Source organism: Lepisosteus platostomus, chromosome 9 (genome assembly GCF_059453375.1).
Source record: "Lepisosteus platostomus isolate fLepPlt1 chromosome 9, fLepPlt1.hap1, whole genome shotgun sequence".
In the NCBI taxonomy this organism is placed as follows: Eukaryota; Metazoa; Chordata; class Actinopteri; order Semionotiformes; family Lepisosteidae; genus Lepisosteus; species Lepisosteus platostomus.
Window position 1 is genome coordinate 59,715,355 of NC_142619.1, and position 14,166 is coordinate 59,729,520.

Consider the following 14,166-nt stretch of genomic DNA (forward strand, 5'->3'; position numbering starts at 1 on the left):
ATTATCTAATGGTATTTGAACTTTATGAAAAAAAATAAAATTGTTTTGCCATGTTGAAAAAAACATTTCTGTAATGTTTGCTACGGAGGAAATTACAGACTGATGTGATGGTGGAATATTTTGGATGTTCTTATACAGTAGCATATACTATTTTACAGACTCTTCCTACACACAAGATGAAAGCATCAAGCTGCTGATTTTCCTACAGAAAGTAATTTGGCAACTCACACATGGAAACTGAACTAAACTAAACTGAAATTTTTGGATGTTCTTTATTAGTGAGGGTATGTTCTAATGCGTGATGAAAGGGGTCTACCCTGTGTGCTGCTTGTGTAGGCTGTGCGGATCTGCGGACGATAGGTGTCTGAAAAGACATGAATTGAATCCTGGTTGCAACCATAGGGACTACAGCCCTTGATTTGGATCACAGAGTCCGATGCTCAGTTTGATGCACAGTTTGAAGGGAGTGGGGGGGGGGGAGGGTTCAAGAGAAAGAGTGGAAGAGTTTTAGTCTAAGATGAAACTGTCTCCAACAGCGTTCAAGCATCAGGTGCAGCTGTGGCATGACTCTGGCTCTTGAGAGCTGAGAGTCATTTCCCGAGTGTGTGTCAAGTCATGGCTCCACCCACACACTCTACACCACCGATTACACAGTAGAAAGAAGGATTAGTCCGAAATATTACAATTACTTCAGCTAAGTTTTTTTTTTATTATAGTAGTATACAGACCTTAATGATAACAATATTTGAGAGCTATACGGTATACTGTTATTAGCTTTGCCCTGTGAGCTGTTAGAATGTACAGTATGTGCATAGCTACGCACTGTTAGCAGATTGTCAAAAGTACTGATTATTCTTTGTCAAAAGAATATGTAATTAAGGGTTTATACTGTAGTTACGGACTGTAAATTCATTTTGAAATACGTTCTTATGATTATTTCTGTTTTCAGTTGTGTGCACTGCATACAGTGTTGGTGTGAGTCTTGTCATGAATAGATTCCTCAGCCTTAGCCTACAGGCCATTGGTCAAACCAGCCTGGTTAGCTGTGAAGTTGGAATGAGAGAGAGAGGGAGAAGGAGGGATGGAGACAACGAGGGAGGGAAAGAGTGAGAGGGGAAGAGAAACACAATGTTTACAAGCCATAATTATGAAAGTGATATGCTTCTTCTTCTTTTCTGTGTGTTCGTTTTCACCACTTGTTCGATAAATTCTCCCCCATTTTGCAGCTGCTGAAACTCTTACCGGTGATTTGCATTTCTTGAAACATTTCCCCTCATTTTCCAAGCAACCAGCCTGTGACAATGCAGCATGTGCATGTACAGTAGCTCCTGATACTCTCTCACTCAGGTTAACAGTTAGTAACTACTATCACTGTATCTCAGTAGGTGATCATGCATACTTCTGTTTATCCTGTTCTCCTTCCTCTTCATCAGTGAGGTTCGGAGCATCACTGAGATTCAAATCACCATCGATATCTTGCAGACATGAGCAGCTAAACACCTTTGAAGAAAAGAAAATCTCCATTTAAATGTTTACAGCTGAATTATGTACTGTCTTAAGACACCATAGGCTCTGCACAAAGTTCAGTCGGTAATCCTAGATAATGGAAACCATAAATAACATATTAAAACCTTTGTATGTGAATGTACAGCACAAACTAAAGCAGTATAGAATGTTTAGTTATGCCAAATCAAGGTGTTAACCATTTCTAATATTACAAAATTTACTTTAGGAAGACCCAATTTTCTGTTAATTTCAGTTTTATCCAATTTATAAATAGGTTATTCTGTGTAAAGTTTACCTGTTCTCCCTGCATTTGTGTATTTTCTTTGAGTGCTCTAGCTTCTTCCAAAGAGATTTTTCCTAGGTTAGGTGGTGTTTTCAAATCATTCCTTGTGTGCAGGTCTGTGTGGGTGTGTGTCTGTGTGCCGGTGTGTTTGTGTGTATCTGTGTGAGGGTGTGCCTGTGATGGGTAGGTTCTGATCCTTTCAGGAAGAAGTAGTTTTCTGTTAGTAAATGAAAAAAAAATCCCAGATAAATTCCCAGATAATATTCTTTGACACAACTGTAGTTACATGCTAGGAGGTTCTGTAATGAAGGACAGAACTGTGTAAATAATCTCCAGTCTGCACTGTGCTGTTCTCTTGAAAGTGACTCAATTGTTCATCACCTTCAGTACCGCGTTATCCGACGAACAAAAGGCCAGGGAACTAGACTGAGATTTTATTACAACATTATAACCCTTTAAAGGCAGTATAATAGTCATCTACAGGAATTAATGTCCTTATAATAGCACTTTAAGTGAGTGATATGACTATAGTTACATGTCCACGGATTGATTTCATTATAAAATAGATTTACATGGGCTGATATCACTACAATATCCCTTTACAGGGAGTGATGTCACTATAATAACTCTTTACATACTGTAGATTGATGTAATTAAAATAGCCATTTACAGGGACCGCCATCACTACAATAACCCTTTACGGGTAGTAATGTCACTATTATAAGCTTATTATAACTCTATCCACAGCAGCAATCTACACTTCTGTTGTTTGTGTATGGAATAATGTCACTAAAGTAACCAAATTTAAACTGGAAATAGAATACTTTTACTGGATGTATTGTCAGTGCTGTTGATGCCAGGGAAAAAGTCAAAGTATGTACAGTACTTGCAGTAGCGAGATGTGACCCCGTGTAATTTCTGAGGCAGTCACACTCTGTCCCATCTGCTGGGCCCCGTGGTTGGAACATGAACAATGTCAAACAGCATGGCCATGCTCCCAGTATTTTTTTTTTTGAATGAGTCTCACATGTTCCAATTGTACTACTGTTCACACGCTGATGAGTCACCCTGATTCATTAGTAATTACAGTGGGTCAGTGTGTAGCTGATGTCATGGAGTCAGTTTGAGGTGAAGCTAATGGATAATAGGGTTACTTTACAACTCTCAGCCCCCGCATGCTCCCTGCTCTCATCAGTACACAGGAAGAAAAGCAGATGGAAAGTATATTTCCTTGTCTGCTTTTGTCTGGAAGAGCATCACAGTTAACATTTGGCACAGTGTTTCCCCTTGATTCGGGAGCTGCTAAGTTATTGTGTGGGCTGAATGAAAGTGCTCACTCCAAGTTTATAGCAAGCTAGTTCTGCCAGTACCATATCAAGGGTCATCTACTCCAGGCATTAAAAATAACCCTTGCAAAAACAAACAGCAAAAGCTTCATAGATGTGTTTCTGCTGTGTATTCAATACAATATTGTACATGTACATTATGCACCTTTGGGGACTTTCAATTCAAAATGTATTTAGACTATCCAATTGCATGGTTTACACCAATTCATACTCACCTGCTCAGAGATAAATACAGTACATGTTTTTTATTGTAATCTTTGGGTTTATTGCACCTGTTACAAGTCTACAGGTGAGCAGACCGATTTATGGTAAATGTCAGCAAAAACAAAAGAGAAACAGCTAAAATATGTTGATTGCATAAGTATTCAGACTCATGAATTACAGCAGTTACAGCTGCAAGATGGTTTGGGTATCTATTAAAAAATGTGCTGGCCTGAAGCAGTTTTTGTGTGATGTATTGTGGAACTGAGCAATAGTCGCTCCTCCCCTGCCAGGGGGTGTGGGGGGCTTATGTTAAGTGGCTCCAGGGGAAGTAGTTAGTTTTTCAGTTAGTTACCAGTTGGGAGCAACTGTACGTTGTTCAATTAAGTTCGAATTCAGCATAATCCTTCAGTGGCTCCACATTGTGGGTAGATATAACAACGAGGCGGAGGGAAGAACCAGTCGTTCTACATGGACGAGCCCGAGCAGGGAAAGAAATACAGCTGGAGCTCCGCGCGTGAAGCCGATTGTGCTGACGGCATAATCATCAATTAAAATGATGACTTTTGGATGTATGAAAGAGTTTATGGCAAGCAAAGAAAGTTTGTGGCTAGCATATGCAGAGATGCTGGAGTGTTTTTTTTTTCTCACGCAAATGATATTGTGAGCCCTGAAAAGAATCTTTCAATTCTTTTAAGTGTGTGTGGAGCAGCGACGGATTGTAGCGCCCTCACCAGGCAGTGCTGAGGAATGAGGCTGCTGATGTCAGCCCCAGCAGAGCATGCTGGGATAGATGGGAACCTGTCTGGGACAGCTGGGAACTATCAGGGAAACTGTTAACTCCTGGGACTTGGGGGGAAGGACAGGGGTTTGTGTACATGTTCAGTGAATGTACGAGTGTTGCTGTCCTGTGATTCCCCATCCTGGTCTGTGGTCTCAGGTTCCCACCCTGACCTGCCTGGCCTTTGTTAGTCGTGATTCCCAACTTCCCTCTATAATAGAGTGGTATTCTTCTTGTTGGGTGGTGAGTGTAGTTCTTGTTAGTGAAAGTGAAACTTGAGAGAGCTGAAGAAGAAGATAAAGCATAATGTTTAGCAACTAAAGAGGAAATCAATCTTTTGAGCCCCCAGCAGAAGACTGAACAACTGCAGTTTCAGAGCCAGCACAGGGAAAAGGCATGGACAACAACAAGTGGTAGGTCTTTCATTGTGCAAATCCAGCCCCAGCATCCACTTGCTCAGTTTGATAAAGGGCAATGAAGCTTTTTAAGAACTGTTGTAATGTAGTAGATTTGCATGACTTTGCATGAATGTGTACTTATTGTGAGATGTTTATTTTGACAGAAAAAAAGGATACGCGAGTGGTCTAAGGCACCAAACTCAAGGACAGTGATCCTATGCCATTCTTATCAATGAAAGAGCACTTCCATTCCCACTCTTCTGCGTGTTTATTGCCCACGTTACGGTATTTGTCTTGTAGCCTCAGTTAATTCTGAAGTGGCTTATGCAGAATTAATTGAGTACTTGCGGAAAAATTATGACCCAACGCCGTCCACTATAGTGCAGCAATTTCCTTTCCATCACTGCAAACGGCAGTCAGACCAACCCATAGCAAGTTACATAGTAGAGCTGAGGAAATTGTTGGTGCACAGTGAGTTCGAAATGTGGAACCTGCAAGAGTCAGAATACTTATGCAAGTCACTGTAAGAGGAGATCCACTTAATCCACTCATGAAAAGTAGCACCACCTACAGTAGGTAGCTGACACACAGCAGTCAGTCTGCACCAGCAGTCCCAATATACAGCAGATCAGCTGGAAAAGTAATAAATTGCTTCACCAATTATATCAATTGGAATGTTTTAGGAAAGTCAGAGTGGGCAAGTGTAAAGTGGAATTTAGGCAAAACACAAGGCAAAACACCCCTGGTCATTTGCTAAATAAAACTTCACAATTATAACTGACTATATTTTCAACAGTATGTTTTGAATTCTACATGAAAATACTTGATGTCTTATGCACCATAGACAGTATTTCTGGGACTATCTAACCATTATTGCATAGTGTGTAGTGAGGCATGTTTTTGAGGGGAGCAGTGGGAGTCTACTTCTACAGTTTATACTATTAGTATATGTCTGTTACACCAAAAAATTAATTAGCATTCATTTTGACAGCTCAGTGTTTTAGAATATATTTTAATTCACACATTTAGAAGCAAACGGCCTGTATAGTTTTCAGTGAAAAGTAGAGCCTTTGTTATAGGACGTAACCCAAGAAGAATGAGAAGATGCCACTGAGGTAAGATTCCAGTTAGAATAAGATGTGTGTTCACAGTAAAGATTGTGATATCTCATTGAGAGGAACTTGTTTGTCACTTGGCATGCTTTTAAAGCTGTAGTTGTAGTTTTTCTGCACATAAACATACTACCCTTACATGTGAAGTTATGCACAAGCAAAAATGGATAGTAAATGTTTAATACCAGAAAAGTGAGATATAAATAAGATTTTTATGGAGCTATAGGACATTGATTATCAATAACCCTGACAGCACGGTACCTTCATGACTTGTTCTTCAGGACCTTCGTTCATGGTTTGATTTTCACACAAGCCTGCTTTCTCCTCTTCTGCAAAACATTTCCAGAATATAATTTTTAGCAATAAAGGCTTAACAATTGTTCCTCACTCCCATTAGGTCAAGCACAATCCTGATGTTCACTGATAATATGAATCACTTCTGTTGCACAGTTATTTATCCATTCCCTGTTATGGGAGTAGCGAAAGAGAACTAATGCAACAAACTTTATTGGTTCATTTCTGACACCCAGATGTTTCTTTATTCCTGTTGGTCATGCAAAGCTACAGTTTTACATCATGTGATGGAGGAGAGCAATCTAGAGTGTTGAGCTCAGAACAAACATCTGAGAGACCTCGAGACCAAACAAAATATATTAATGTGCATTATGCATGTGGTTGTCAGAGATATTGGAGTCACCTGTAGTGAGCTGATTTCTCAATCTATATAAGAAAACAGAACAAGACAGTGTCTGCTCCCAGACAGTTACTGTACATTGGTAAAGTCTCGGCTGAGACAACACAAGGGTTATTTGGAGAGACTTTTATTGTCGGATCAAATACTACCGGGAACTTTTACACAACCAATATTTGCTGTGTCACATAGTCAAAAGACTAAACAATTTAGGTCTGGACCATTGGCCAAACAGGATCCGTCAGTGATTTAAAACATTAGATTAAGATCAAGAATGGAAAGTCTGAAACATTGGGCTGGTTCTAATCTCTGCTCAGTAACAGTTTCCCGTATATTAAGAAAAATGTGGTTCCCGTTCCTGGACCCTGAAGTGTGTGCACTCCTTGCCTTGTCCAAAAGGAGTGAAGGGGGTTCAGCACTAAAAAGGGAGCCATGGCCAAGTACTGCATGTGTAGTTTTGCAGAAACAAGTACAGTATGAGCACATCACAGCACTGCACAGAGAGTGAACCTGATGGTGTGTGCACACATAATCCACAGCTGTAGGTCACTGTAAAGCCCTGTCAAATAACATCAGGGGAATTAAAGTTTTAAATAAAAAGAAGAAAATTAAAGGACAGGAAATGGGCCTTTAAACCAGCTCAGCATAATACATGATCCCTTACATATGGGCCAGCAGTAGGTTATGGAGAATCCCAGCATGTTACAATAAAGGATGGCCTAACCTTTCAAGCCATTTCAAGTTTTTTAGTACTGTCTGTATAATACAGGGGCTCCCCGTTAAAAGTTCTATATATAAGTTCTATATTTTTCCCCACACTACGGTCACTGAGATGTTGGAGAGGCATCATAAAATTCTCCCGCACTTGAGCCATGTTTGACCAAGTGACTGACTTCCATTCAGAAAACTTGTCACTCACATTTTGTGTACACAGTGGCGAATGTAAAAGAAACAACGATTTTTATTTTGATCTTTGCCTCCAGAACGATTTGTTCCAAACAGTGCAGCGGCAGGGTCAGGACGCTGTGATGAAGCCGATGCCGTCGGGTCTCTCCTGGACCCGCTGGTAGGCGGGCTCACGGGCCTCCATCTCCTAATGCTGAGCCCAGAATAGCGAGAGCATCAGGCTTAAATAAGGAGGGACAGGATTGGGGGCAGGAGCATGTAATCAGCAAAATGTGAAAGACCCGGAGCGCCCTTAATCGAGGGATTACGTTACAGGCTGGCCTAGCTTTTTGGGCCTTGGAAGACCTTGGAAAGGGTCTCCCCCAGATCAAATTTTGCACAGACACTCCTATTGTCGGCTCCTAACACAACTTGTTTTTTCTACTATTTAGAACAATAAAATAAATTAGTTAAATAACTAGAAAACTTTTATTAACCGGCTTTGAAGAACACATAATCATGTATAAACAAGAACACAAGGCATACACTTTACAAAGATGATGTATTTTAACATTGAGAGTAATAAAAAGGAGCATTAATAACAATACAGTAAATTAGATCCCTCATTTTTAATAAATTAAGAATAGATCTCTGTTACTTCCAAATTTTAGCAAATCATAACTTACAAATAACTGAAACCTTTGTAGAAATAGATTGCAGGCAGAAATAAATATGAAATAAGTAGGAAATAACAAACAAGTTCACTCGATAACCAGGGAAGTGAGATCAGTGAGGCTGGGCAAATGGGAAAGTTATAAAAAAAGGTCTATAAATCAATTTGCAAATATTTTCGACCTCAGGTATGTTTTAATCAGCTTGAGCCCTGAAAAGCTCCTCTCTGCTCCTGCCGCCATCACTGGGAGAGTGACTGCAGACCGAAGGGCCACAGGTTGGATTTACAAAACCCTCATTTAATGAAAAACAGGAGAAACCGCAAGGTTTTAATGCCGACACCGTATAATCGCTGAACAGTATTTTGTACAGAACGTTTGCTTTCACACTTTTTTTCAGCCAGGCATTTATTTTGCCACATGTCACGTGTACAATTGCAGGAAAGGTGAATCTGTTAATCTCCACTAAAACATCCAGTAGTCTACCTATCCAGCTTAAAATGTGACATCTACCGTTTGCTAGTTACGTGGGTCTGACAGACTCAAAACCAATTGAAATCCAAATTATTGCATTATTCCGCATATTGTGCATTATTACAATGACTTGAATAGGCGCACCTCCGTTTTGAGATCACTTATCCATCAGTTAACCTCAGTTATATCAGTTAACCACTTAGAAATTAAACATTATTTTTTTAAACAAACATACAAATCTATTAACACACGAAAACGAAGGAGGAAACCACTACTGACCATTTCTGGGTAGTAATAACCTAATTCCCAACACAAGACTGTGGAAAAGGAGGCCACCTGCATGATGCAGCACATGAATTATAGAGATAAGTGTGAGATCCTTGACAAACTACGGCCAAAGAGAAAAGGGGAAATGGAATCATGGCTTGCCGTCTGTGAAATACATTGAGATCTAATGATTAACGACGGGGTGACTCTTCTTTACTGCTGTTTTAATCAAGATGAAAAATGTTATTATTGTTCTAAAGCTCATGTAGATGGAATGCAAAATGTATTTAAGTCTTACAGGGAAACAGGCTTGAAATGACTGGTTATGTTTTTGTTTTTTCTGCTGTTCTTGGGAGTGGGGGGGGTGGGGTACTGTATACGCTGTAAAATCAATGAAGCCCCTTGCTGTTCAGCTGCCATTGAGGAACACTGTGAGATTCTAGCAACAGACATGCTTGTTAGCCCAGGCTATAATGGAAAAAGCAAAGCATAAATGCTTCTTTGATATTGAGTTTTAATCATATTCATTTTCTTTTGCAGTAGCAGCGTGTTACCTTTAATCAGGAACATGGAAACTGTACTTTATCCTAAGTAAGGGAATAGAATCCCTATGTATTGACTGTGGACTTCAACTTAAATCATTCATTAAAAACATGAATACATTTCCATAACAAAAATTAATATTTAATTATTTTATCATTTTAACTATCATTTAATAGGAAATAATAACCATAGTTCAAGCTATTATAATAGGAAAGTGAAATTAAAATATTCTTTAAATCTGTAGTCAATATGATTTCAATTTCAAAAATAATCTCAAACAATCTAGTTTCATCAGATTTACTGTATTTAATTATCACAGTGTCTCTAGAACACTTTTTTGCAATGTTGTTAAACTTTGGCTTCTCTTGATCTGAGCCAAGCAAGCTTTCATAAAAAGTCAGACTAAAGCTGAATATTATAAATCCCAAAAAATAATATCAGTCAAAGAAAAAGTAATTACCTGAACTGGCAACAGATTTGAATGTATTTAGTTTTAATTTAAAGAAAGGTCTTTAAAAACTTTAAGTGCATGCCTGTATGGTTTCCAATTAAATAAAGCAAAAGCAAAAACTTTAGGAATCCATTTCTACACAAGTTCCAACACAGCAAATTAAACTTTTCTAACAGAACTTAAGCATCCAGACTTGCAAGATCTGATGATAGCTAAGGACTCATTCAACGGCCCACAGCTTTGTAGCAGCAGAACATCTCTCCCAGTCTCTCAGAGTCACTTATTGGACAGGTGTACGGGGGTGTGACAAGCTCAGCGGACCCCTTTGTCTGCCGGTATTCATTCAAAATGGGCTCTTCATCACCAGTGCTAATTGATGCATGGAATCAACTCGCTTGTTTAGATTTATTTCCTTTGTTCAAAGCTAGGGTTAAGACATGCACTAATCAGGGAATAGTTTTTATAATAAATCAAGCCTGCTCTCTGTTCAGCTTGCTAGTTAGCAATTTGCTCCCTTATTTCTGACTAAAAAGCTTTTTATAGGTGACCAGTTTATGATGACCTGACACTACTGTTTGAACCGTATCAGACACTCCCACGGTGAGTGAGATTTGAGAATTTGAGAAACTCATTCATTAGAATAGGGGTGATACCTGGACCCCTTGGAGGTAGTGGCTGAGAGGAGAATGATGTCCAAACTGGAGGCCATCATGGACAACTTCTCCCATCCCCTCTATGACAGGCTTGCAGGAATGAAGAGCACGTTCAGCAATAGACTGATTCACCCACGGTGCGACAGGGAGCGCTACAGGAGGTCATTCCTGCCGTCTGCCATAAGACTGTACAACGCATCCACCTTGCGTCTTGGCAGAGGCAACAGCGACAGTGACCTGTTTCTGGACTAAACGCATATACACATATACTGCTACATCTGTTCTCTTTCTTTTTCTTTTTCTTTTTCCCGTTTACAACCACTTTTGTGCAATATATGCCAGGGACCTGTGCAATACATTTATATTTATATGTATATCTATGGTTACATCTATATTTATATTCATACGTGTGATACGATTTTCTGTGTACTGTTCTGTTCTAGTTTCCTCTTGTGTGTCCGGACTGTGAGTAACTCTTGTATTGTATTGTATGTATTGTACTATTAGTATATAATTCGTTACACTGTGGCTGTGTTGTGTGTGTTAAGCTGCTGTTGCACTGCAATTTCCCTCACGGGATCAATAAAGTATCTATCTATCTATCTATACAAATTACAAATCCCATTCACCTTGTTGCATTTAGTGGTGTAAACCACCACTTTTTAAAAAGCACCTTTAGAAATACAAGCACGGTCTTAAAATGCTTATCTTAATATTTAGGATTTTATACTACTCTATAGTGTTCTGCAGATTTTTTTTAATTGGGGATTATGCACAACATCAATACCAAGTAATGTATTCAGATAAGCTTTTTAATTTTTCTATTATACAGCTTATAAGTAAGATCTTTTTTCGTTTTCATGCCTTAAAGGAAGGAGTATTTGATAACATTGTATTACAGAATGATGGCAAACTAAACAGTCATTTTAATTACCAGAGAAGTTTCATGCTACAGAATTTAAAAACCTGAAACCTGTTCAGTTCTGGCAAAACTGTTACAGATCAGCGTTAAAGCACTCTTAAAAAAGAGTATGCACAATTTTAGCGACATATAATAATCGTGATTCACATAGTGTATTAAACAGTCTTCTGTAATAACCTGGAAAGGTCCTTATGCATACCAAAGTAACCTCACTTTGCTGTAAACCTCTCACCTGAGACTATATCGATGTCCTGCATGTCCTTTGGAAACCATTAAGAAAACAAGATGGATGTCCTGTTGGATCTGGTAAATCGCTTTTATCCCACTGAGCAGAAGCAAATCCCAGTTCAATTTTGGCTGTAACGTGCAGAGAAGCTATCGGCTGTCTGGCTTCATTCTTGGTGGAACAGAACATATTTCATCTGAAATTTGTCGCATCAGAAGGTGCAGAAGACAGACGCATAGGGCAAAAATATTCTGCCTGAGTGGTGTCATGTTTTTAGCATCTTATCACTTTAGTTTATTGGCTAAATCATGAAAAGTAATGAGAAGTTGTACTTTATTTCATTATAAAATGTAATTTCAGTCTATATACAGTGGGTGAGAGCTGGAGGATTAGTCATTTTTAACCACAGTTATGAATTATTTCAACCCTTTCCATAAAAATGGATCTTTCACGTTCTTTTTTTAGGGTTTAATAAAGCTGTGATTGCACTGTTACACCTCTCTCCTAATCTAGCAAACCATGGTGCAGTGGGAAGGCTTCATTTAAGCCTGTGCACAGGTGAATGTGCAAGTCTGTGTGAAAGCAGTAGTGGATATCCACTGTGCGCACCTTAAGGGAGGGGGATTGGAGGCACGGCCATCACAACCTTTAACAGGTACACCTAGTATCTCAACAATAATGATGACATACATTCAACACATTATTGAACCTTCCTGTATAACACTAATGTAAACCAATATACAGCACCTGAAAAAAATACATACTTTGTATATTTGGTTATCCATGATGTCTGGTTTCACACCCAAGCCTTGAACAGTATGTATGGTACTAGTTCTAGGTTTCTGTCACTCTATATTTGATGCAAGAGATTAAGGAACTTGTTCCATACACCTCTTTCTTCCAGTTACTGTATGTCTACATTCTCTAAAACTAAAATTTTATATGACTGTATGTATCTATTTTTGAATCACAACTTTCCAAGTCATCTGTTTTACTCTTGCAAAGACATCATAAATGCGCCACAGGGCTAAAACATAATATTCTAAACACAAAATTTGCTATGAAACTGTGACAGCTTCATATCATTTTCCAAGATACAAAATGTTATCATTGGTATTGTTTACAGGTGAAAATACATACATACCAGAGTTTAAATAAAGGGGTTTTTGTGTGCTGTCAGTACATATGTTATTAAACTATTTGCCTGTCGTTCTACTCATTGAGATTTTCTTTTTCTGTTTTCTGCTACACAATAAAACCTTGTAGCTTGTAGCTAACATGCGTATTTGCTGTTTCAGTGGATTCCTGTTAAACTCTGGAATTGTATGAGGTCTTTCTGCATCAATGTTTGCTGAGATTACTTTCATGCTCATGTGGTGATTCTGTTACAATGATGTCTGTATTTGTGGTGTAAGGTTGGGCAATCTTCACATTTCTGTGCACGATACGACCGCTTTTTTAAGATAAATTTGTAATTATGCAACTTCATCATTCATTTATACTTTGGACTTAATTAATAAACGTAGCAGGCAGTGAAATCTACACTTTCAAAATCATGTCCTTTGCCTGTTGTCAATCACAAAATGGATCACTTGCTGAAAGTTTTGCTTTTCTTCAAAAACTCTTTTCAAACCTCCAGTTCAATAATACTTTACCACAGGATACATACCTAGTTTAGAAGTAAGTGTTGATTCTTGAAATTCAATTTTAAGGTATTTCATTTGGATAGGAATTTCTGGACCTTTCCAAACCTCCACAAAAGTGTTGCAATTTCCACGGGTTTCGAAATAAGCCACCGGAGTGTCCTGGAAAAAATAAAAGAAACAAGAGACTTGTGACAAGAGTGAAGCAACACTTTCAGAATCTTTGAATTTTTCAAATAAATGTATACAAAACAAAATTTATATTTTAGTATTTTAAATTATCATTAATATTTAATAAGATTTAATATAAAACTTGTGTTCATAATCCTAAATCCCACTAATTCAATTTATATAATATTTTATTTTATATCATTAGTTATATTATTATTTAATAATACATTTAGAATTTATTATTGTAAGCTCTAATTTAATCTTTTATTAATTTTCTATCTTTTATCTTTTACCTGTGCACACTGGGAATACTGAATATTTCTTTCTCCCAAAAGCTTTTCTTTAGTTCTTTTGAACAGCTCTTTAAGAAAATATGTCTAGACATGATACATGATCCTTCACATTTAATATAAATAATTACAGTTTGTGAAGGGAAATTATTCAAGACAATGTGAACAATTCCAGTAAGGAGTCTGTCAAATACAAAGGTTGGTCAAATTATAAACTGGTTAGTATTTATTCCAGTAAAAATAATCCTAAGAGATTGTTTTTACTTGTGATGCAGTGGTATAATAGGGTTTGTTATCTTTTGATTTCATTTCCTTAATTATATTTAGCATTCCCCTTGTTTCAGAGAAAAACCTGTTCAATGTCAGGCAATGAATTCATATACTGTACACCCAGCAGATACTCGCTCTGCATTGAGAATGACAATCAGGCACATCCTGAATGCAGACCTGTCTAATTGATTCTCGTTTGCAGAGCAGGTTCTGGCTTTGCAGGAGAATGTTAGACTAATATTTCGCTCATCATTAAAAAAAAGTAAAGTATTTGCAGGATTGTTCTCTAATTTTTTTTTAGATTGGGATTCAGTAGTGGTTTTTCATTTTATTTTTCCTAGTGTGGAATCATTGTTTATCAACCTAAGAGCCAGTCTGGTTC

The 14,166-nt window shown here is 38.0% G+C and overlaps 1 protein-coding gene across 1 annotated transcript in view; it reads right to left on the bottom strand.

Moving 5' to 3' along the window:
• LOC148655344 (uncharacterized) overlaps positions 1 to 14,166 on the bottom strand; it is a 35,608-nt gene that overhangs the window by 17,416 nt on the left and 4,026 nt on the right. The window contains exons 2-4 of the mRNA XM_088645894.1: positions 13,080 to 13,215; positions 5,889 to 5,956; positions 1,400 to 1,500 (exon numbers count right to left, since the gene is read on the bottom strand). Of these exons, the coding sequence (XP_088502020.1) occupies positions 1,400 to 1,500; positions 5,889 to 5,956; positions 13,080 to 13,215 (305 nt within the window). The remainder of the gene's footprint in view (positions 1 to 1,399; positions 1,501 to 5,888; positions 5,957 to 13,079; positions 13,216 to 14,166) is intronic.